Source organism: Coturnix japonica, chromosome 2 (assembly GCF_001577835.2).
Source record: "Coturnix japonica isolate 7356 chromosome 2, Coturnix japonica 2.1, whole genome shotgun sequence".
NCBI classification, from domain to species: domain Eukaryota; kingdom Metazoa; phylum Chordata; class Aves; order Galliformes; family Phasianidae; genus Coturnix; species Coturnix japonica.
In genome coordinates, this window is record NC_029517.1 from 4824780 (window position 1) to 4850519 (window position 25740).

Below are 25740 nucleotides of genomic sequence, written 5' to 3' on the forward strand. Positions count from 1 at the left end.
TCTCTCTAAAGCATTTTAGTCTCCATGCCATCATTTGCTGTAGGAAATCTAGTCCTATTATGGAGGTAGAACTAGGAAGAGGTATGAAAGGATCCTGTAGGCAGTGAGGAAGATGACTTCGCAGAGTGGAAAACAATTTGGGGATCTGGGATAGAGTGAGGAATGTTGGGATGTTGGGATGTTGGCAGGAGTTTCCTGGGAAAATGAGATGGGAAAAGACTAATGTAAGTGCAATATTGAATGTTCTTATTTTCTATTTTCTTTTCCAGACATTTGTAGTACTGAACAAAGGGAAGACAATATTTCGATTTAGTGCCACTCCTGCCTTGTATATACTTAGTCCTTTCCATCCAGTCAGAAGAGCAGCAATTAAGATTTTGGTACATTCATATCCTTTCTGTTGATGTCCCTCCTAGTATATTTTATACTATTATTTTTAAACACAGAAAGTGAGAAAGCAGTTAATTTAATTAAGTTTTTTTAGACCTTTCTGATGCATTTGTTTGTATACACAGAAAAACCTGATTTCTTTTTCCCCCTTTTATATTGTAATTTGAACTACAACTGTGATTATATCATGGTACTGAAAGGTGATGGGAGCCTCTCTTGAGAGTTTGGTGAGATTTAGTTTTAAAAGGCGTAAAGTGCCTGACCATGGTTGGGAAGGAGTCAGAACACATATTTATTTATTTATCTATTTATTTATTTTTCTGAAAGGAAGTATTTTAAAGCTTGTTTTGTTATTATTTTGTGTGTGTGTGTGTGTTTGTGTGTGCAACTTGCTACCCAGCTAGGAATGAGTAGTGTGCACAAGGGACCCAATAGTGACAATTCAAAGACTGTTTGTGATGATGTGATGACTGTGTGGCATTTCAGTGATGGAAATCCCACAGCTGCAATGCCCATGTCCATCAGAGAGAACTAATGCTAAACAAGTAGCCTCTTAGAAACACTCATATATCATCAGATTTTGTGGGGGGAAAAAACAAAAAACGGGGGAATAAACCAGATTCCTGTGATACATGCAGTGGGGAAAACATAAACAGTGGGAATATAGGTGTTCTAGCAAGAAGAGAAATAGGTAAAGTGATACAGTAGCAATATGGCAAAAGTAATTATATGCAAAACAAGAGTATGTGATATCATCTAATGTGTTTTTACAGTTAGGAAGGAAAAACATAGCAATTTGCAGAGGTATTTGTTTCTGGGTCAGGTTACAACAGTGAAGCAGACACTGCTGCATACCCAGAGCCCAGCAGTGTTTACGAGGTATGGTTACACCAGCACGGTTTTGCTGAGGTTTTTGATTTCCGCAGCTGCAGCTAAGAGAAGAATATGAATACTGAGATTCTTAGAAAAGGTATGTGTAAATATTGGCTCCAGGTCTGGTGTTCTGTCTTCTCCCTTTCTTGCCATGAAGCCCATGAAGCCACGAGGTCACAGGTGTATATAATACACAGAAACAACATGCCCTTGATAGCTGTCAGCCATAAGATAAGTGTGCCAGAAATCCTTATCGTGTTTCTTCCAAGGATAAAGAGCACAAAGGAGTGAATTTCAAAGACTTTTCAGGGACAGAAATATGGAAGATAAGAAGTGTAACGTTTCAGGAGTGGAAGGCTGCAATCCTAACATCATTTTAGTTCCGGAAAGATCCAAGTTATCACCTTGTTTTGATAATGTCAGACAATCCAACAGCTCAGCCCTCAGCCAGCAGGGGAAGGAGGTGGCAGCTTCAGTCCCAACCACTCAGTGCTGAGGTTCCTGCATTAGGCACTATGTTGTTTTCTGTCAATAAAGGACTTTTGAACCATCCTGAAGCACAAAGGGCAATTGGCTGAGCAGGAAGTCAATATCCCAGGCAGAAAGGAGTCTGAATCGGCAAGTACTCAAGCGGATAATATCACAGACATGAATCTGGGAACCAGATCTGTTGCCTTGCGTGAGTGTAATCAAGCAGTCTTTATTTCCCCTGGAGCAAGGCCAAAAAAGAGCATTAACAAATGGTACCCTGTCACGTAAGTGTCTGAAGCTACATCTTTAGTAGAGGCCATATTTCCTTTGTTTGTCATTGAATGTACCTCGAAGGCCAACCATAGAACAGAAGGGAGAGGACAGAATAAGATCATCCTCCATAGAAGTTGTGGGGGTCACATTTCTTGGTTAAGTGGCTTTCTATGGAGTACTTACTCTTAGACTTCAGGCAGGATAGATCCTGTATGCTGATTGCTCATCCATCCAAGCATGGTTACTCTTGTCATTCAGAAGCACACCCTTCCATGGGGAAGCATCCACAGGATAACAGCCTCTAATAATGTGAATCACTTCAATTAACAGCATGGCCCTGAACCTCTTCCAGGAATTTCCTCTCCTCTTCAGACTTTATGAGGTGCAGACAGGTGCCCCAAAAAGACTCTGTCCCATTTCTGTCATAGAGGACATGGGTTGGGAAGATCTGCATCCTTTTGGTCTATAGAAAATGCAAAATAGAACAGAGGTTGAAAACTTTTTACCTTCTATTAGCATCTTTATTTACTAAGATTAAGTCGCTGCTAGCATTTCATTTGTGCCTTATTGCTTAAAAGGCTGCTCTTGCTTGCTCTTGCCTGCAAGCCAAAGACAGCTATATGGTGTCCCTGGTTTCTCCAGGCAGTTTACTGTCCTGTACTAAAACATTGCAATTACTAGTTCCTGATTTTTCTAGCTATTATAGATAGTTGGTCTCGATTTGTCACTGATTCAGAATAGGTTTTAGGCCAAAATTACCTTTATCGGTATTAGAATTATGGATTCTGTCCCACCTAAAAAAGTCTCCATTTAGAATTCATAATTTGTGTTCACATTTTGTGATTGCAGCCTTTCTTCTATCTGATTTTATACATTTTCCTTGGTAATAGAAAATGAGACCTTGTGAAGCGCCAATTATGTGTACTATTGATTGAGACTAACCTTTGGTTGCCCATATTATATGTAATTTGGCAATGATTACTTAAAGAGCCACCAATGTTCAGTCTGCTAATTAACTATTATCCACCATGATGAAGTCTAGAATAGAAGTATGCAGTGTTTTACTCAGTATCTTTGTGCTGAAAGATAAAATTTATAACATAGGAATTCTTTATGCAGTCTGCATAAGATGTCATTCTGTAACTTCAGATTGGAAATAAATGTCAGGTTCAATTTACTGCAGAAAGGATCCTAATAAGTAGCTTACTGTATTGGATTTGTGGTCCATAGCAGAGTGTACAACCCATGCACCCTTTTGGAGTGTGTTAGCTATGTGTGTGATTCATGTCAGCTCATGGATCAGTGGGCTTTCAAATACTGGAAGTAATAGGAGATGTAAGATAGGTAACGGACAGTAGTGATATCACAGATTGCATCAGTTTCATCCCCTTCACTTAGTCTTTTCTAAGTAGTTAACATTCAACAACTTCTATGTGAACAATTGCATTAGATTTCAGATATAAATGCTATTTTTTCTTGTGTGGGAATTTCTGTTTTCAGAAATTATAGATGAATTTCTTTGCTTGGAATTGAAGGATAGTACTTGTTTGGCATGGTCTGAAGATACCACTCTGCTCTATTATTATTGTTTTCATTACTTTTCACTGCAGGTAAAAGCGTATTCTAGGCGAGCAGCAGTTTACAACCTCATTGTGTTGAGCAGGTAGACGACTCTTAGAGACATATCTCAAGCTGACTTATGTAAATGAGTCTGCATCTCATCCATCTTCCCAGTCCTTCAGCAGAATGTGTCAGCCCCACAAGTGGAAAATGTTTATGGGATGAGCAGTCCCTCTGGGTTCAATTACTGCTCTCTGAATGGCACAAGGGAACATGCAGATTGGTTACTGCCAATTTAATGTCACAGTGCCTTATGGGGCCCTTTGGAAAATGCTCCACTCTGTACTCAGCAGAGATTTTGGGACCATGATAGAACAGTTCTACTATTCTCAGCAAACTACCACCAATGGGATTGGTAAACAAATAAAAGAAGGTAACAGGTAAACTTTTCTTCTGAAGAAGTCAAAAGAAGTTTACATTTGGCTAGTACTGTCCTTCTTTGAGAAGGGTCCCAGGCTGTTGACTGGATTGTGGGATATTTAACTTCTGTCCACCTAAACTCATTCCTTAAGCCTTCTCTCCAGGAGTGTGGGATGTAATATTTATGCAGGAGAACCCCATCATAGTTGCAAAGAGTAACATGAGTTTTTAGCAGAGCAGTTCAGTGAACTATGTTTTGAATTTCAGGAATTTGATTTAGGGTGCTCTTCTTTGTATTTATGGCCTCAGCTTAGCAGTTAAGTGTACAGACTATACACAAGGGACTTCCATTCTAGCCTCCAGATAGGGAAGCTGGTTCCTCAGCTAAAACACTCAGCTTTGCAGGTCAAGACTGTGTGTTTACCAATGAGGTTTGCTGACCAAACCTTGAAATTAAAGCTAGGAAACTCATATTAGCTTTTGGTGAAACGTATACTGATCGTGAGACCTCGAGTATTTTGGACAGATTAGAATTTGGGTTTATAGCTTTGCCTGCTACCTGAGAAAAGTTTCAGGTTGCAAAATAAGATCAGAATTTGCAGACAGAGGTTTTTCTGTGTATACCTACATGAGTCTAATCCTGCTTTTCATGCAAAGTTGTGCACCTATGCATTTTGTCATATGACTAGCACAGCTGTAAGTTTGAAGTATTGTGATTTCAGAACACTGCCCAGATGGTGTGTTTGTTTCCTGCTTAAAAGTATGCATAAAAGATGTATGCAATAGGAAAAAACAGACAGGAGTCACTTGGTTTTTCTGTGTTTCTGTAATTACTTTTTTTCCTTATGCAACTGAAAACAAATGTCTACAGTGGTGCTGGAAATTATGAGTGAGTTGTTGCATCTTGTATGAAATGGTAAAAAAATATGAAGTTACATAAATGCATTGTTTTCCTTAATTCACCTATTTACATTGTTCAGTATGTTTATTATGTGCACTATTTTAACTAATTGTGTGTTCATGGCACAATCAGAGACTCCATCATGGAATAAATATGTTGAGTAAGTATCCTGGCTGACTTACAGCCACCCCATCCTTATTTTGTCCTTCCTTTTTTGTTTGTTACGTTCCTTTCCTCTTGTTTGCTGTTGTCTCATTTCTTTCCAGTAACACTGACCATAGTATCTGTCCTGACAAAATGTTTTGCCAGTTGTTTCTTGCCTGTGAAAACTCCCTTAGTAAGTAAAACTAACAATTTTCAGTCTTCCAAGCTCATACTTACTGCTAAGTCCACCTGCTATGCTACATCGGAATGAAATCACATATGATGAGAACTCCATTTGAAACTGGCTAACCTTCCATGGTTCCTAGGCAAGAGGTTCAACACTGGGCACATTAAAATAGGGTGGTGGATTTTAAGTTTAAATATTTCAGAAAATATTTCCAGGACATAGCTCTGTCCTTAAACTCTCATTGGAAACAGAACTTTCTGTTGGACTGAGCACATCATGAATAGCATTCCCCTGTAATCATTGGTGGGTGTACAGTATGAGGTAACACTTTCGAGAGTATTCCTCTCTTTTTAGCTTGTGAAATCATTAGAAAATAAAACAGCAAAGATGTCACTCAAATGTTCTTTTTACTTTTCTTCTAAAGTGAATTTTAAAAGGGTTTAACGGGCTTCAGAAAACCCATTTCATTTCTTTAAGTTGCTTTAAAATGCTCCTTTCAGAAAGAGATACCAGATGCACAAGCTAATCAACCCACAGTGCATTAAACAATTATTTTGGCTCATTGAACCAATCAGAACACACTTTTTACTTTTGACTGACATATGATAAACATGACCATCTGCTGTTAGCCTTGTGGTTGGTCTACACAGGGCTGTGAGGAGAGGCAGTAAATGCCCTTATTTCAGGTTTCATAGAATCGTGCAGGGGACATCTTCTAGGCCACAAATTACTAATTATAGGCAGCTCTGAACCAAATATTTCATCTGATCACACTAACATCTTAGTCCCAGGATGTTTCATGTATTTCTGTACAGTGTTTCTGTACCCTCAAGAATGTCTATGACTTTCCTTTTCCCCTGATGTTGTCCTTATTGAAAAAAATGTCACACCATACCATGTTAATGATGTATGTAGATGAAACACGGACTTCTCATCCGTGTATGTCAAAATTTGGTTAGTGGATCTACAGCTGAGGATGTTAAAATTGTGAAAGAAAATATCAGAGTGGTTGGTGTGTCTTCTACAGATAGGAAAATATGAATGATGTTATCAGTGCATTGAACAAGGCATGCAAGTGTTGTAGAGCTGAAAAGCAAATGGAGTCATGCAGCATGGAGTAAATCCTTTCCCTTCCATGTTTCCCCTTTTACTGTGTCCCCTCATACCTCTCAGCTTTTCCTCCTCAAATGAAGAGAGTTAAATCAAAAGCAAGTCATTTTGAGGAACAAAACAACCCATCGAACCTTAATTCTAATTGATTAATATTGGATTTGGAGAAGATGGATGTAATCCAGTTTTTCTCTGTTTCAGAGCCACACAGGGGATGCAGGAGTAACACTGTGCAAATATTTGTCCTAGATCCACCTTAAAAACAGAATAAATACTTTATGTTTTATAAAGAAAGAAAAAAAGAGAGAAAGGAAGAGGGAAAGAAAGAATCAATTCAACTTACCTCCACTAAAAACTTTAAATAAATCCTGACTTGTATTGCTGAAGAAGCTGCTCAGTTGCTGGAGGACTTTGCCCGATCCGTTTAGAATTTGATGATGATTATACAATCAATTAAACCATCTGACATGCTGAATAAATACAAGTGCTTTATCATTTTAATGGGCTTATGTACCGTTAAGTATATTTATTTTTTTGCATGCGTTTTCTGTGTGTATTACTAAATACACACACTTTAAGAGATTCACTGGAGTGACCTATATTTGTAAGGCAAGGATAAAACTAAGAGCAGTGAAGAGCTGGGCACACGGATAGGTGTGCGGTCGAAAAGGAGGTGTGAGGAAGGTTTTACATGCACTGCTGCACAAAAGCAGTCCTGCTTATCTCCCTTTTAAGATGAAGCACGCTGGGATTTTATAGAATGTGTAACTAGCTGTGCTGTGTGACAGGAGAGCAGGAGGCTGTCAGATTTGCCACTGCTTGTAATTTTACCCAGTTGCAAATCAAAGGAATATACAACTAAGAGGAAACATTTCCTGCTTCTGAATAATACGATTCTTCTGTATATCACCCCCCTTAATTGCTTACACCTTTATTATTTATTTATTTTTTCCCCATGAGCTGTTCTGGGTCTTTTTTGTTTCTGTTTTTGTTTATGTGATGATACCATTGTGGCTACTGATATTTAGGAACTAAACAGACAACTAAACAGAAAGCTCATGCTAGTATTTCCAGTGGAAGCATTAAGGCTTATTAAATTTGTGTTCTATGGGATTAAATATATATATATATATATATATATATATATATATATATATATATATAGAGTTATAGAGTTAGGGTTAGGTATATAAGAGCCTCACAAGAACTCTGCTTTGATATCATGTACATCTTCATCTGGGGAAAAGGGGATTATCAGTGGTGGATGCTAAACACTTATTATTTTTATTGAAATAGGTCCTAGAATACCAAGTCCCTTTGGGCTAGATGTCTCAGATAGAAGCATGTTATTAAAAGAGCTGTTGTGTGCCCTGAAGTATGTCTGTGTTGGTAGGCAGAGCTCTGAGTGGATACTGATCTGACTAAGTCAGATATATTTCTTTCCTCCACAGAGAATTTGCTAAATATTATTGCAAGTATAATCGTTATTGTGAAAGGTAATACCTGTGTGCTCTACCTAAAATCACAGTGGAGAGGTTGTCAGTAATAAACAACTTGTATTCAGGGGAAAAAAAGACCCTTGTGTCTCTTTTACTGTCAAGTAGATCAAAATTAGAACATTCAGGGTTGGGACAGGGGTTGGGTTCCTCATTTCCAATGATGACATCCTGCTGTTGTTTAATTCTGAGAGCTGATGTGATTTACAACAGATTGTGGAATTTTACAGGAAGGACACCAGTTTTAGCTAAGAAAATGAAGGGGGCAACATTTTTTAAATGCTATCCTTCAAAACGGCCTGGGCAGGAAGAGATGAGAGGTATGAATGGAACAACCATCATCCCTCCAATATGAGAAACAGCAAGGAATGCTGCATAATCCTTTCCTCTTTCATTGGTGACTGCAGGCAGAGCTTTGGAAGTCCCATAGCGCAACTTATCAGCATAGCAGTATTCATGCCTGACTTAATGAGTGAGAATTCGTCAAGGTATACCCTATGGTGAAACTTACCTTCATCCTGTGGCTGTCGTGACTGCTTTCCCATTTCTTACATGTTCCTTGGTCCACACATGCTTGCAGGCAGCCCCAGTGCTGCAGCCATGACCCACATGAGCAAACCCAACAAGGTGGGCAGGAGTGTCTCCTGTGACAAGGGCTGGGCTGCACGTGCCTCCACCATCCCTTCTCTCAACTGCTCGCTAATGTTGTTGCTTATCTCGGACACTTTATTCCCCAGGTACACTTTCACTGGCATTTATACTTTTGAGTCATTGATAAAAATATTGGCGAGAGGATTTTGCATGACAGAATTCACCTTCCTTCGAGATCCATGGAACTGGCTGGATTTCAGTGTTATTGTTATGGCGTAAGTAGCCCTCTTGTATTTTTTGAGACAGTGATGTGCAATAGATATATATATTTAGCTTGTCTAGCTGTTTTTGCTTGCTTGTTTTCACTGAAGTTGTATTGAAAATGAGAAAATGCTGAAGTATTTTAAGATGGTCTTTGTTTTCCAGAGTGGTTTCAGAGCAAGATTTCTCAGTTCCATTCTGACAATACACTAGACTACTCTGGGGAAATTGATTACACTTGAGTTGAACTCCTGGGCCCATTATATTTGACTAGAACCAAAACTGGGAAAAAAAGGTTCAACCCAAACTTAGTTCAAACAGCAGTAAGGTTCAGTGAAGTCAGTGGTGGTATGCTGGAATCAGGGCTAATATTCTTGGTAGTGTTTAGCAGAAGGAAAACATGAAGACTTATAAAATCTATGTGGACTTCATTGGGAAGAATCCCATTTATTTTAGTAGATGAGCCCAAGGCCAGATCTTTGTATCTGTTACTGCATTCCTACAGATTTGGCCAAACTATCATCTAGCCATTGTGATGTTTCAATATACACAAGGCAGATGGGGAGGAGCTTTGGGATGCCAGCACGCACTAGATATTTTTCTTTAGCAGTTTAATTCTGCAGTGTTTAAAGGCAAGACAGAACAATTCAAAACGTCATTTCTCCTCTGTCCTGTCCATTAGTATGTGAAGCAGGGAGTTCATCTGCAGGGCTCTGAGTTCATCATGACCTTCAGTGCATTGGTTCCCTGTATTCTAGAGCAAGAAGACTTTTGACAGTGAGGTAGAAATGAGCAGAGCAAAAAAGGGCAAGGTGAGCAACAACTTGCAGCCCTGACAGTGCATTTGCTCTACCTTATCTCAACTTGGGATGAAGTTGGTTTGTCATCCCAACCAGCTCTGCCAGAATCTTCTGGGAACCTCTTGTTTTCTAAACTGAAATTTGTGTCTGAGCAGTCAGCGCAGACAAGATCTGGATATCCCTTTCAAGCTTATAGAACTGGAAAGAAACAATTTTAGATTAGAAAAGAAGGAATGGGAGTTTTAGTATAGAAAGGAAAGAATATATCCTCGCTATTTGCAACTGACGAGCCTATATGCAGCAGTGAAAGCTAATGGCGACTGTAGTATGGTCTTCATAAGTACAGTGAAACCTCCTTCCAAAGTATGCAACAGATAGTGCAAAGCAGTGAATGATGGTCTCTATTCTGATAAGATTTACCCTTCCTGTAAACCAATTTGCAAGTCATTTAAAGTAAGATTGATTACACAGGTTGTTATCTTTGCTTGTAGCTACTGGTATTTCTGTATCTGGAAACAAAACCATGGGATGGAGAGCCTGATAAAGGGCCATGAGATTTAAGAAGGACCAAGGGTTTTTGAGCTAACAGGAAACTTGATTATTTCATTGCTGGGTGTACAGTGGAATGACCATCAGTTGCTGTAGAGTTACTGCAGAATAAGCTCCTACCTCCTTATTTTTGGGGCAGAAATAGCACAGTTTGGGTCATAGAGAGTAGCTTTTAACAGCTCATTAGAGATCAGTGGCACTGAGCTGCTCCAGTTTCATCCAAGAAACTGATAAAATCACTGATAGTTGACTATCGCAAACAGGCAGCAGAAGTGTTTATCTAATATGCTTGTTCACATTACTAGTGTGTTTGTACAAATCTCTGGTCTGCAGAACCATATTTCCATGCCATTACATTTCCCCTAATTATGTTTTACACCCTTGCACACTCCAGAAGAATCTGGGAGAGAAGTGCTGGGTAGGAATGATCAGACAGGTAAATGCCAGGCTCCCCTGTAAATCTATGAAGAGGAGAATACTGCTTTTCCAGAACATAATGTAGGTTAGCAGATACAGAAAGGATGCTTTGTCCTCCTGCAGAGTCCTTTGCACAAACCTCACTTAGGCAGTCTTTGTCAGATGGCCAAGTGAGTGTTATCATTAGCACATGAAAACAAATGCCTCAAAGAAGTAGAGTAGGTAAACCTAAATGGCCATACAGTAGGGTCCAGAAGATACAGTGATAACAGTGGTTTTACTGCATACTCTTTTGGTGGAAATAATTTTGCAAACACTGATAAAACCAACTCATTCTATAGCCAACCCTCCTGATAGTGTTTTGCTCTGCTGCTGTATGGGTCTCCCTGATGACCAAAATAGACACACCAGTGAATAGTTGGGACTGGTGTTTTAATAGGTTTAGTAGGTTTTCAGTTATATTCATCCAAAATTTTTTCCAGCAGCTAAAGGGCATGGATTTGATGTTCTAAATAAAATAAAGCTTTAAGCATCTCTTGAAACCAGCATCTGCTTTAACACACAGTACAGTGCTGCACAGTAAATAACCCAATAGAAATATTTGCACTGATATTTCCCCATGTTGTTTTGTACCTACTTCGTGGAAGTCATTACGTGAAAATTACTTGAGTACTCAAAGCTTTTATTTTGTATTTTTTAAGAGCTGAAAAGCAACTCTTAATGTTTCCTGTTATGCAAAGAATCTTGGTTAAACTACATGATGGTAAAATCTTCATAATATTTGTTGCTGAACAGTCTGATAACAAAGTTCAACCACAGTTTAAAAGAATTGATGCCTGTTATATCAGTTTAATAGTTCAATAATGTGTGCTGTGAAAAACCTGGGACAAACGGCATCAAAGAACAGCCAGAAAAGTGGAGTCACCTCTCATTCAGATGCGTTCGCTCCTGCTATATGTGAATGCATCCTTCATTCAGACAAGTCTTATACTCTATTGTATAATTCCAAATAACTGTGACTTAATTCTACAGGTATGTAGGAGAATTTGTGAATGTAGGCAGTGTTTCACCTCTTCGGACTTTCAGGGTATTGAGAGCTTTAAAAACTATTTCAGTAATCCCAGGTAAGAAGCCTCGATCCTTCTGTTTTGACTCTCAGCTACAAGTGATTCTTTCTCTGTCTCTCTTTGTCCCCTTGACTGTTGTTTTTTTTTGGTTTTTTTGGTTTTTTTTGCTGGTGTTTTGTCATTGTCTGTGTGTGACTTTCCCTTGTTACAGATACATAACTGAATTTGTGGACCTGGGCAATGTCTCAGCCTTGCGAACGTTCAGAGTACTGCGGGCGCTGAAAACAATCTCAGTCATTTCAGGTGAAAACCAGGTTAAACACTCCGGCTGCCATTAAAGCCTACATGCCATTTCCAGTAGTAATCACAGTCAATACAAGTGACTTAACCATAGATACTGATCAGGAAATGGAGGAATGTAGGGAATGTGACCTGTCAATAGAATACCTGTCTCTGATACATTTCCCAATACCATTTCTGTGGGCAGAAGGAATTAGAGTGTTTCCAAAAGTACAGACCTCACTAAAATGAGTGCTGCTGGAAGACATGCTACATGCAGTGGCTCGTGAATCAGAGACACAAAGTGCTGTTTAAGAATGGTGTGAGAATGGCAACAAAACTCTTTTAAAGTCTTCAGATATTGATTTTAAAAATGGGAGGTGAATGACCTCAAGGTGTGTATTTGTGTTTAAGAGCACATCAAAAGAGGAATCCTAGTCTGTGCTATGAGTTTCACAACTGGAAGCACAGGTAGAATGATTTGCCCTATTGCTTGTACATCTGCTCGCTGTAGAAACAGCGCTTAAATTTCAGATCTTGAATAGAACAGAAAAGTTCCATCATTAATTTTGGTGGAGCATTTCACCAAATCACATTTTCTTACATATTAAAAACCATGATTCCAGCACAGCCACCCCCAACAAAATGTAACAGTTTTCATACGTGTCTGGTAGTGAAAGAAACTCTTATTTTTCATTGCTTATGACCTATTTTATTTCTGTTTTTGAAAATGGTAATAATACTTTTTGTTTAGTAATTTATGCAGTCCAGTAAGGACTAACCATGTTATGATAAATTCTTGCTGAGCATTATCTATGGACAGGTCTCATTCAGCCTCAGTGTTTAACATCTCCAACCTGCATGACAAGGTAGAGAAGATAGCAAAAACCGTGCATGGTAGATCCTATTGGTGATAATCCTGAACAGATGCTGGCAATCACACATCAAAAATGTACACAGCATTGAGATTGCTCAGATTCTTGTTCACAGCTCTTTAGGATTAGAAAGGTTTGGCCATCCACTGTATTATGCACACCTGCATTATTGTAGAATCATAGAATCATTCAGGTTGGAAGAGACCTCTAGTCCAGCCAACCAACTACTATCAGTGTTGCCCATTGACCATGTCTTCAGTGTCACATCTCCAGGATTCTGGAACATCTCCAGTGACGGTGACTGCACCACCTCCCTGGGCAGTCTGTGTCACTGCATTACCACTCTTTCTGAAAAGAAATTGTGCCTAACATCCAACCTGAACCTCCCCTGGAACAACTTGAGGCCATTCCCTCTCTTCCTATCAAAATGTCACTTGTATATAATGGAACAAACTTGTACAAAAGCCAAGGCATAAACATCTAGGGACTAATCACCAACACTTAAAAAGAATGTAAAGTGGAAATGGGGATTCTGGAATTGAGGGATTGAAGAAATGTACACATGGGCCAAGGGTTTGCTCCATTGCTCTTACATTACTGTAATGAAATCAGTGAATATATTGAAAAATAAATCTACTTTTTAGTGAAAGTATAGGTCAGAATTTAGCTTTTAAAGAATAAAGCTGAACAGCAAGTTGAGCAGTTTTGCAGATCATGTGGGATGGTAATCAGAAAGAAAAGCAGAGTTTCCTAGCTTCCCTTGCTAGTGATTTGAAGGCTAACTTGGAGGGACAGCTTTCTCCAGGGGACATCTTTCACTTTCCATCTTGTCTCAATCTTGTGCTTCTTCAGAGCAGAGCCTGTCAATTTTGCTGAGTTACATATACAGCTATTTTCTGATGTTCTGCATCTGGCTTTATATAAAGTGATAAACCATGGCTGTTTTTCATTTGATGAGGAGAACAGAGATATTCAGAAAAGCTTTATTTTAAAGTCCACTAAAGCCCTTCAATGATAATGAATACAGATTTGTTCCATTTATGTGTTAATAGGAAAAAAAAAAAAAAGACAAATATTATTTATTAGAGTGATACATAGTAACTCAAGTTTTCTTGTTTTCTTTCTTCCTATGGAATTATCCTTTTGATAATTGCATTTTTAGGTACTTGTAATGAATTATTTGCTGACGTGGCTGCATAATGATATGCAAATAAAGTATCTGGCCCTTAAATTTTATTGTCAAGATTACCTGCACCCTAAGCATGTTTAAATTATAGTTGTTGAGAGCTACAAATTGCTAAGGATCACTTAGCTGCCTGTAAAACAAGGATACGCTTTTTCTTTTCCTATTCTAATTTTTTTAATATATAGTTTCAGAGGAACTAGTTCATTTTTTCTTTCGGTCAGACATGTTAAATATATGTCTAATATATGTCTATATGTCTAACAAAGAAATATTGGGCACGATGCTGTGTTTACTTGGATTTCAATCTGAGTTTTTGACAGTGAGATAGGCTTGTGCTAGGATGAAATATAATTCCACAGTGGGCTATAAATGAAGAGATAATGAACGCTGCTATCTTTTGTAAGATTTTTGGGTGCATCTGCTGTGGATAGCAGAAAAGGTGAGCTTTTTTTCTTCTGTCTTCAGAGAGAAGTGCTGAAATGCACTCTCCTTTGCAAATATCTGAGCTTTTCCTCAATAAAATTGATCATGCTTCTCTATCGGGTAGTTATGTCTGCACAAACGTACTTGGGCTCAGCGTGCTCAGTGAAATTGCTTTTCAAAAGTAGCAGGCCAAGTCCTCCACAGCGTAAGGCTTCTGTCCAGCAAAGCACTTAGAGGCTGGTTTTGAAAGGCATTCTGCTTCACTTGAAATCAATGAGTTTCAGTATTGACTCCAGAGGGAGTCGACAAAGCTAACAATTAGTGCTTTTAAAAATCTCACTTATCTTTAATACCTTGCTCTAAGTGCACAAGCAGGCACAGGGATTTTTAGGGGATGTGCACTCATAGGATTTAAAATGATCTCTCAAACTTTGAGTCCACTCTCCTTGTTCAGGGCTGTGCTTAGCTCAACTCATTACCTTTACTTTTGCCCTAGGAGAAAGGTTTCAGGTCCAGATTCAGCAACATAAATGTTAGTATTTAGCAGTAAGCTGTGCTTCCTGCTCTGTAGGCATCCAGGGCTACACCTACTTGGTGTCATGCTGGCATCTCCTGACCCCATTCAACCTCACACTCTCTTGGTGCATTACCAATACGGTATTGGGTCACTAAGTACACCCATTTCATTCTGTTTTCCAGTTTCCCATGATACCAGGGAAGACGAGCTTTGTACTGTAGCTGATAAGCTGTTTATCTAGACTTGTTGCATAAAAATGCTGTTAATTTCTTCATATATCCCTTATGTTCAGGTTCTTAGAAATAGCAAACATCTCTGCTTGGGAATGTAAAACCTTTAACTCTCAGTGGTTTTATTTATTAATTAGCATCTTGCTCACTGCCATGGCAACCAGATTCATTTATTTTCCTTCTAGATAGAAACTGTGATCAGCTATAGGACAACCCCCTGAAGTTTCCCCAGCCTGTCTCCAAATCCCAATGTACTCAACAGGAATCTTTTCTGTGATTTTGGAGGTCTCCAATAATTTATCTGCATGCAAATCACCGATATTTTTATGATAATGAATAACTGAGGTAATTCAGAGCCCTAAGGTATATCCTTCAATGCCCCCTCAACAAGAGCCTCAAAATGGAGGTCATTGTGGACATTGCCATTTTGTGAAGTGCCAGAGAAGCTCTTCTGCTCTTTCTAGAGCAGTCGTGCACTTCACAGACATTTCACACAAAATAACAGGATACAGGCAAAAGGTGACCTCACAGAAAATTGGGCCAAGGCACTTTGGGGCCTGATCCAGCTCCCGTTTGATTTAGTGTTAGTCTAAAGACTATAAATAGTGCTGTGAATGTTATCCAGTACTTCACTGATAGCCAGAACAGAAGCTTGAAGTGCAAGAATTAAGGCTGTGTGGAGGAGTTTGACCCTTGATCACTGCTTGAATCTCACCGAAGTCCCCCTACAGAAAGATAGGTTTTGTCCTTATGATGGGCAAATCACATGGCTCAGGGAGAAGCTAGTTGAGAAATACATGATATATTTGCATCTTCCTTGGAGACTGGCCTGACAGTCACATTTTCATGCAGAGATGGTCTACAGAAACACTGACAGCCTTTCAAGTTTGCCAACATGGTATTAAACTCTTTGCTGCTCCATGTGTCAGTGGCTGATGACAAAATATGCTCATCATGGCAGGTGACAAAGGATGGTAATTGAGAGCAAGCTCTTCTCTCTGTATGTGTACGTGACTCATGCAGATATGTACAAGGCACATGCACATCTTTGAGAGAACAAGACCAGGAAAAGGCAGTCACAGTGCAAGACACACCCTGGATTTGTTTTTGCTTTTTCTCCCTACTGATTTTCAGACTGTGAACGGAAGTGTCCAATGTTCTGTAGGTGATTGCCAACATCTGGTTTGGATGTCATTATGCTAATACTTTCTCACATCTCAAAGGAGGAATGGACGGTGTTGTGGGATCTTGCCATTTCTCATTGTTTGGTGTTGCTTGCATTTTCTATGGTTTCTGATTTGCATTTGGAAACTGATTATTTGATTAACTTCTGAATGTATTAATTTCTACCAGTGTTAACAGGAATGATTGGGCCAAATCCTTCTTGCTTTCTGCAGGTGTCAGTCTGCCTGTACAGCCCTCATCCCACTGACTTTGGGTGCTTTGATGTTACTCATGTCTCGCAAGCAGGATTTGGCCCAGAAGCGTGGGAAGAATTCAGTGATTCGGGAGGCCACTGTGCTGATTACTCCAGTAAGAGTAATCCACAGCCCCATAGTCATTAACAGATACAGACGTTACTCAGCTCTAGATCAGCTCCTCTGTTTTTGCTGCATGATGCCTGGTTTGGTGTTTGACTTGCAAGAATTAAGTAAATGCCTTTAATGCCCCATAAATAGTAACTTCTGTTAAGCTATATTGCAGTGCTCTGATTGGCAATATTTCAAAGGAGGATTATTTGTCTAGAAGATTTAGCAGCACTCTAAATTTGAGTGTATCTAGCATTGCTTTTACAAAACACGGGGATTGCTTCAGAGCAATGTGGAGCACCTGCAAGAGGTTCTGGTTGTCCTTATTTACCCTTCACCCTCCAATTCACCATACACAGGAAGATGAAATGAATGGTGATTTAAACACTAGCAATGGATTGTGCCAAGCGACTTGATGGATGCTATTTAACTTTATGGGCAAATTTTCTTTTTAAAGAGTGAGAAAATAACACAGTTAGACTGTAAGTATACAACTCCTGAAGTTATTTTCTTAAAAAGTTGCAACAAATTTCCAGAAGACAGAGTACAAGTTATTTTTAAGTGGTCATTAATTACAGCAATTGTATTAGTAAAGCATTCCTGAGCTGCTCACAAGTCTATATGCTATTTAAAAAAATAAAATAGAAAAAAAAAGTGAAGCAGAAAGCCCTCTTGTAAAGAAATTATTTGATATCTGCAAGGAATTAACTTACAAAACAAACAGCATAGGAATAGTCTTCTATTTAAAACCTCAGTAAGTAAACTGAGAAAAGTGTGTTTCATGAAATGACCTTGAAATTAACAATAACTGGGTCTGCATTTGAAAGCAGATAGTCTTTACTGGTGACTAGTGCCTTGTAGGTCTTGTTTCCCAATATTATCCCTATTTACATTAGTTCTCCCATTGTCTTAGCTAATGTGAATAAGATTAATTAGTGTACTTGAGTGGTACAAATGCAGGCCCCAAGCTGGTATTTGTATTACAAACAAATGAATGTACTGCAGGGATTTCACAGAGGGCACTGAAGCAAAAGAATTTGTGGTTTGGCCATTTTCCCTTTTTTAAAGCTCAGTTTGCGTTCAGATTTCCTGTTCCACCAGCTTCAGGGAAGAAACATCTGTGTGTTTAAAGGACAGCTGACACTGAAAGTCACAGAGAAAATGTCATAATATTGGAGTATAAAATAAATATTGCATTTATAAATTATATTCCTTTTTTCCCACCTCGTTGTTTGTTTAATAGCAGTCTCATAGCTGGGTGAGGGTGAGACACAGGAAAGCCCTTCAGAATTGCACTACAACTAAAACCTGTTTAACTTCAGACATAAAGTTTACCCAAGACTAGACTAACGGAAAAGCTATGCTTTTCATTTATGAATCAAAATTGGTCATCAAACCTAGAAATGAACACAGGAAGTTCAAAGCTAACTTTCATATAGATACCTGAACAGAACTGACCACATCTTCAAAATCTGTTTCTGTCAAGGAGTGCTGATCCCATGAATATCCAGCTTTTGAGTAGAATTTGTACTGCAATATCTTTTGCCTTGTTTTTATACAGAGGAGGGAACTTTTGAGCCTTTACCTTTTTTTTTTTTTTTTTTTTTTGTGTGTGTGTGTTGTGGCACGAACTATCTTTGAAGAAGCAAGCACAGAATTTAGAGACAGTGTTTTTCCCCACATCAGATTCAGTTCCATTTGGTTGGAAGACCATTTTATAGTCATTAATACCATTTATAGGTTAACCTAATTGCAATGCCTTATGCGGGACTGCAATATTTTAGGCTGCTAAATTTGGGATGGCTAGACCTGGGTTCCATTCTAGCAGATTATCTTCCTTTAAGGATCTATGATTTCCCATTACTTTATCTACAATTTTAAGCAAGACCAAAAATGCATTTTGCCTTCCTACACACCCTGAAGTACGTTTTTTACATTATTTTAAATTATACAGCACTAACTCAACCTTCATTACTGCCAGACTCTTGGGGTGGAATTCCAGGGAACTGAGATTTAATGTGTATGTTCATATTCAGTGAGCAATTCTACATGCTTCTGAGTATTGCCCAGGAGAATTCCTCATGTTTCCTCTTTGCATTTTCTATTTTTCTATTTAACTCACTTTCTTTTACTGCTGCCATACTAGTAACACTGATTATCAGAAGCACTGGTTACTACTTACTGAGTATTCATTAAATGTACGTAGTAAAGAAACAACAAATCTGCTACCATTGAGCAGTTGGTATTAATGTCCAACTACAGGAGGCACTCTATAGAAGGGGTTATAAAGTAGGTTTTGTTGTATTGACGTCATGCAACCAGCTCAGATAGTGCTGATATCCCTAACAAGCAAATAATACTCATTTGGAAAACAGTATAATTATTTATATCTATATGCTTACAGGATAATAATATGAATCTAGTGTTATAGGATGAAATTAGACTGAAACAGAAGACAGTATGTGTTACTAAAACCTTTGGTGATTATAATAAGATGATTTATCTCCATTAGCATATTATAAAATGATTCACTTTGCCCAGGTATTACTGGAATCTCAGGTTATTTTACAGTGTTTCCACTGGATTTACTTGGTTGTCCATATTATTTGGTTTTCTTCTAATCCCAAATTTTTGTTGTCTCAAGCAAATGAATTGAAGGGAGAGGAATTACTCATGTGAGAACAGTGAGCAGAATCTGGCACTAAAAAATGTCAAATAATCAGGCAACAAATAACATTTCCATGCTTCTTTATCTGTTTAAGTGAGGGATAAAGTTATCAATCACCCAACTGGTTAAAACTAATTAATGTTCTCAAAAGTCAGTGGGATTTAGGTTTTACAGTCTTTACTGCAGCTCCATGAATATATAAAAGACTTTTCGTACTTTCTTTAACCATGATTATTTTCTTTTCTCACTGTTCCTCCATCCAGATCTTTCAATTCATTTTTAAATGAGTATTTGTGTAAGAGCAACACCAAGACTTTTGTCCAGATGATAGCAAACCAAACTGAGTGTTCATGGTGATCACTTGTCTCCTGTTTCCGCTGTCAAATTACAAACGTGTAATAGAAACCCTTCCAATTTTTCCTTCTATACAGATTTTCATCATAAAAAGTATCTGTACATATCTTTCAGCGTCTCAATCCATAAACTATTGGCTTTTATCTCCCTAGGACTGAAGACCATTGTGGGTGCCCTGATCCAGTCGGTGAAGAAGCTGTCGGATGTGATGATCCTGACGGTGTTTTGTCTCAGTGTTTTTGCTCTGATAGGCCTCCAGCTCTTTATGGGCAACTTGAGACACAAGTGTGTGAGGGACTACACGCAGTTTAACTTCACCAATGGCACGTTGTACTTGGATGGCAGAACATGGAACAACTCAGAGGAATTTCTTAATGATCCAGGTAAATTCTTTATCTTGTTTATTATCAAATCAGTCAGTACTGATTGGTACAACAGATGCAGATACAGCAGATGTGGCTGTGACTACGTCTTCACTGTGTTGATGTGGTTTGGAAAGATTGGGTAGTGTTTTCTACTGTGCCTTCACAGTTCACGCTGAAAGTTTCCTAGTGCTTTCCTAATGCTGGCTGAGCACCTTGTCGCCTCGCCAACGATTTTCACAGCTTTAGGGTATATCCAAAATTTCAGCTCTGTTTGTAGGTCTCTTCTGTGTGCTGTTCCTTTAAGATCATTTATAGCTGTATAATCTTATGGCAAAACTTGAAACTTTGAATTGAAAGTCTTAAAAATCTAACAGCAAAGCTGAGCATTTATTATATTGAAAAATCCCAGGAGCATTTTTTTAAGGAAATTTCATGCTATTAGGGTCTTAACTCATTATCTGGATTGGACCATCCTACAGTATCTGGTGCTGTGATGTTTATTATCAAAAGACTTATTTTCTAGTTCAAAGCAATTTTTAATACTCTACAGTCTGCTAGACTTTGAGTTACAATGAAATAGGTTCACTGAACTCATTTATTAACATAAATTAAAACAAACAAACAAAAAGAAAGAGAAATGCTTTTCATGTGAATAAACTTCAGAATGTAAACAGGGAACCCAGCAATTAGCTGGGCTTGCTATAAAACCCTCATAAACACAAGACAATTCCCAGTGACTGCAGTGGACGTTGGCTCATATCTGATAACATTAAATGATACTCTCAAGAGAAGGAAGCAACCAGACCAGTGTGCCTTTCTGGGAGCTGGTGTTCAGTGACTTTTGGTATTTTATTTATTTTGGGAAGAATCAACACCATAGTATACTCATTAACTGAAAATTTCATTGGTGGGAAATAACATAGAGTATCTCTGCTCTTATGATGGGGACCCAACAGTCCTCATTTCTCTACCCCAGTTGTCTGCAGTGTATACCCGAGTCAGGCTCCTGATCCTTATGGATCCCTTCCAACTTGGGATATTACATTATGATTTTATGTAATGGAGCTGTGAAGATAATCCAGTTCTCTGAGAGTGGAAGAAGGGTAAATGCAACACTCGTTGTCTTTAATAAAAAAAAAGAGTTACTCTCAAGGCCTGCTGCAGCACTGCTTTAAATGGGAGGGATTCTGCATCTGCTCCAACATGCCTTAGACAAGTTTATTTGCATGGTGCTGATGTGGAGAACTTGAGGGATGCTATTTTAGTAAATCCAGCTATGGTTAATATGGTCATGAAGCTACGAGTGTTATCACTAGAGTGGATTTCCCTATTGCAAAGATTATCAACTTGTTGAGATGGTTGATTAAAGCGAATTAAGGTTTGACCATGCGGTATTAATAGTATGCAATAACACTGACAATTGATGTTTTCATGTTTTCATAATATTGGAAAATAAAGATGTAGTGCATTATGGCAAATGGCTGTCAATTACAACAGATGGACAAGAATTGTTTGAATAGTTGAAACAAAGAGTCAGTACAAAAGGCCACTGAAGAAGTAGAAGAAAAGCAGATCTATCAGGAAAATGTACTGACCTCAAAATAAGAATAATGAAGTATTTTTTGAAAAGCTGAAGAAAGTGGCTCAGCAATTAGACTAGGAAGAACAATATTAAGTAGGATTTTCATTAAATGTTGACTATTACGCTGAAGCAATTCAGAAATGGAAGGACTGGCTCACTTTGTAACTAGATGGAATAGTGTTTTATATTCCATTTTGCATAAGCATTATGGTGAAATGAAGTGACTGTTTAACAGAGTAGTACTGGCCACAATTTAATAACAGTCCAAATTTCAAGTACTTCAGGGAATTAAGCAATATATACAGTTAAATTAAAGTGTGGGCAGACCAAATTAAATAAAAAGCTGAATATATTAAGATACAGAGTGGTGTCACTGTTTATTCTGAGGATGATCTAGAGAAGAGAATTGGTCAAACTGAGATAGCAAAGTTCATTCAAAGAGAATATAGACAATTACAGAAGCTCCTTGGAGAATTCAAAACCAGTGCAGCTGAGTAACTCATTTTGGAGAAGGAATAATAGTAATAACAATAAAAACAACAATCCACCAGAAAGGAAAAAACTAAGCACTACCAGAGGTTTATAATAACACCTCTGAAATTGCAGATTCCAATGGCTATTGCGAGTGAAGGAAATGCCAGGCACCTTAGAAAAACAAGAGTCAAAAGCCTTGTGCCTGGGGATTCAATGGGAGAATTCACAGAGATTTATTTCATTCAGGTTCCCCAATGGCTAAATTCTGGAATACAGAAATGACACTGAATATTTTTGTTTTCTCTATCAAAAAGAGGACTTGTATTTTTTTTATTTTTTATTTTTTATCATTGTCACTGAAAGCTTAATTCTGTGAGAGAAACTTTGCCTGGTCACATGCCGATGGTTTCTCAGTTTATGTATGGCAGTCATGGCAGGGTGAGACATCTACTTATCTCCTTACTGTCTACTCACAGCAAAGATGCATGTCAAAAAATTGCCTTTCAGTGGGCATATTTCATGATGAAGAGGAGGACTTTCCCATTCCTTTTACTAGATAGATATCTATCTAGTAGATAGATTTAGGCTAAGAATATCTTGATGTCAAATGCTAATGCTACAGTCTGTGCAGAGTTAAAAATACAGATATAACTAATTCATCTGGGAAAATACCGGCTAATGATAAGTGATTTTATTTTTCATATCTGCATTTCTAGATTTGCTAAAGGACTACAGAGGACCAAAGAGGATTATTTGTAGATATTAATAATAAACCTGATAATATGAAGTTGTAGATGCAGCATATATGAAAATAAAATAAAGGGAAATAAAGTGCAAAATAGGATAGTTTACATCCATGGCAATGTGAAAATCATCTGATCAGTATATCAATATCAAAATTATTAAGCTACCAGTTATCTTTAGGAGGGCTAATGGTTTAGAAATGCCAGGTGACTGCAGAACTACAAGGTTAGTTCCAATACTTGTAAAGATTTCTAGGAAATTAGCTGGAAATAGCATGCTTAAAAGCCTTAGGTTGTGGTGTTAAAATTAAAGGCGTATTTTATGAAGTGAAGCTCTATGAATGTATGAGTCAGAGTGGACTGAAAGGTATATGAACTCAGAACTGTCACTGGTTTAGAGAGAGTAAAAGATGTACCAAAGGACTGAAAGTAGTTGAGTCTCCTGGCTGATGATTATAGAATTTTTAATGTAATTTATGTGTTCCATTACTAAAATGGATTATTGACTCATCAGTAAATAGTGAGTAGGAATCTGAGTTTAAATCGTGTGTGCTTTTGTAGAACAAAGTTCAGACTGAGTATTGAGCACAAATGAAATACTGAAGAAAAAACCCTTAAAAATATAGTAAAAATATTATTAAAACATTCTTAAAGCAGTAGTCTCAAAACCCCGCGTTTTCTTTTCCTTTAAACTAAATACCTTAATTGAGAGGTTCTGAATGTGCTATGTATGTTTTCTCTCTAAATTGGTGTCTTGTAAAGTGAAATAAAACACTATTGTCCATGCTGTGGACAACAATAACAATAATAGTATTGTTAAAGTTTTATTAACTTGTTGGCAGGAGGAATTACCTGCCACTTTTATAGCTTAAAAATAGACTTTTCAAGGTTGCTATTTCTTATTACAGAGTGCTTTCTGGCACTCATTTCATGACAGTGCTTTTTCTCTTTTTCTGAAGTCATACTGGAGGTCTGAGAAAAGGAAATACCTATATACAGTTTAACTCAGTGTCTATATGGTCACCTAAAATAATCATAGTTACTTTGAGTTCTTTATTAGGAAGATGTTTCTATACATTAAGTTTATGTCCTAGACTCTGCAGATCCCAAATACATCTAACCAAGCAATAAGAAAGATTTGGAGAAGAAAGTTTCTGAGGAGCCCTTTGGAGGAGCCTGTTTCATTTCTTATCTCTAACCCATAATAGACATTTTAGGGAGGTGGTCCAAGTAAACCAGCCATATTAGATACCTAAGGTAGACGAGCGTGTGAACTCTTCATAGGTAGCCTCTGTTTATAGAGCAGCTTGCTGAACGGTGATGTGCTACCCATCAGAATTATGGTCTTCTTGGCTGAAGAAGGGGTCTCAGGCTTGTGGCTCTTGCATGAGGTGTGAATGCAATCAGAGCCAGCCTGACTGCTCAGAGCTGCTGAATCAGGGCAGTTCCATCCCAGCAGTCAATATAAAATACTTCAAAAGTCTTTCCACATCCTCCTCTTTGATGTCCTAGATAAAATGGGCCAATAAAATAAGGCCAATAAAGCAAGGATGTCTAGGCATGCATATGTGAGTATGTAAAAATATAGGTGTGTGTATGTAGATGTGTGTCTACACATATATTTTTTCTAACTCTCATGCCCAGTTGTTAGCTCTGCCTGGAGAGTTGCTTCATTTTCGCTTTAAGAATCACTGAAATTGAGCTGTACAAAGAGATATTCTGAAACTGCATGAGAAGAGTATAAAAAATAATGATGTCCAAGTTACATAATAGATGCATCGTGTTTGGGAAGCGCTGAAGTGTTTTAGGTGTTGTCTGAGGTGGTAATAGAAGACAGTGAGTGTTGGATGAGTAATTATGGAGGTGGGAGAAAAGAGGGAAGCAATAAATCAGGTTGAGACTGGAAGAGGTGTTTTATTATGTATGATTGTGTGCGAATCAATGATTAAGACAAAGAACCACTCTCAGCTTTCATACGGCGCTTGTCAGGATGGAATCTACTCGCATTACTCCACCGTTAACAGTAAATGTTGTGGCTTTGTGCAGGTGCTGTGGATCTTCTGATAAATTGCTTAGTAAATGCTCAAACATTAATACAGTGATGTGTTATTAACGTGAGTATTGTACCCGTGCACTTCTATGTTTTAAGGTACATAGAAAAAGAAGGAGCCAGAAGTAGTACAAGGTTCAGAGATGCACAGGTGCTGTGCTGGTGTATCCAATACAACCTCTTCCTAACAATCCAACAACATTATTTTTTAACTTTGTGGTGAAAGGGCTTTGGAACAGTTTGTAGAAAAGAAGGATGTGTCCTCCAGATACATTTCTTTTGCTCTTGTTGATGCATTATTATTGCTCATAGAGAAATCTTCTAGAGGAAGGACCTGCCACAAAAGATGAAACCCAGCTGTCTGAGAATTTTCCTGCACCCTCAAATTGCTCATAAGCTACCAAAGAACATACCACTTGACCCAGACAGTGCTATTCAAAGGAGCACTTGAAAGAACCATTTCTGTGCCCCTTGGAGCATCTCCATGGACTTCTGCTTGCTGTGGGCTCAGCAATAGCAAGCCTTGCTAAGGTGGGAGGTAGCTCTGTCTTTTAACTCTGAGCAGCCTACGAGCGCAGAACAGCTCACACCACTGCTTTCTCTTATTGTCCTGGCTTTAAACATTAAGAAATATTTTCTCCTGATACTTTCCATCAGTGCAGAATTCACCCAACTGAGGTGGGGATGGAACATGGGAGTTGCCAGGCTCACTCAGTTTGGTTTACCTTAGGCAACATCTGTCTTTGGCTCAGAATGGCCCCCTGGAGTCTTCTGGATGACACAAGCCACTGGTTTATACATTGGCAATTTTGCTCCAATATGGCGCTGCATCCCTTTCCTCCTGCATCTCAGCGTTACATTTTTCTTTCTTCACAGCTTATTATTCCACAGAAGCACAAATCTCTAACCTGAACTGTTGCAGAGAGCTTAAAACTTAACAGGGTTATGGTTGGGT

At 38.3% G+C, this 25740-nt stretch overlaps 1 protein-coding gene across 6 annotated transcripts in view; it reads left to right on the forward strand.

Moving 5' to 3' along the window:
- The window catches only part of LOC107308775 (sodium channel protein type 5 subunit alpha-like), a 195104-nt gene that overhangs the window by 40361 nt on the left and 129003 nt on the right, over window positions 1–25740 (forward strand). For all 6 annotated transcript variants that reach the window (XM_015852888.2, XM_015852891.2, XM_015852892.2 and 3 more), the window contains exons 3-7: window positions 270–388; window positions 4959–5048; window positions 8563–8691; window positions 11722–11813; window positions 19724–19954. In XM_015852888.2, the coding sequence (XP_015708374.1) occupies window positions 270–388; window positions 4959–5048; window positions 8563–8691; window positions 11722–11813; window positions 19724–19954 (661 nt within the window). The remainder of the gene's footprint in view (window positions 1–269; window positions 389–4958; window positions 5049–8562; window positions 8692–11721; window positions 11814–19723; window positions 19955–25740) is intronic.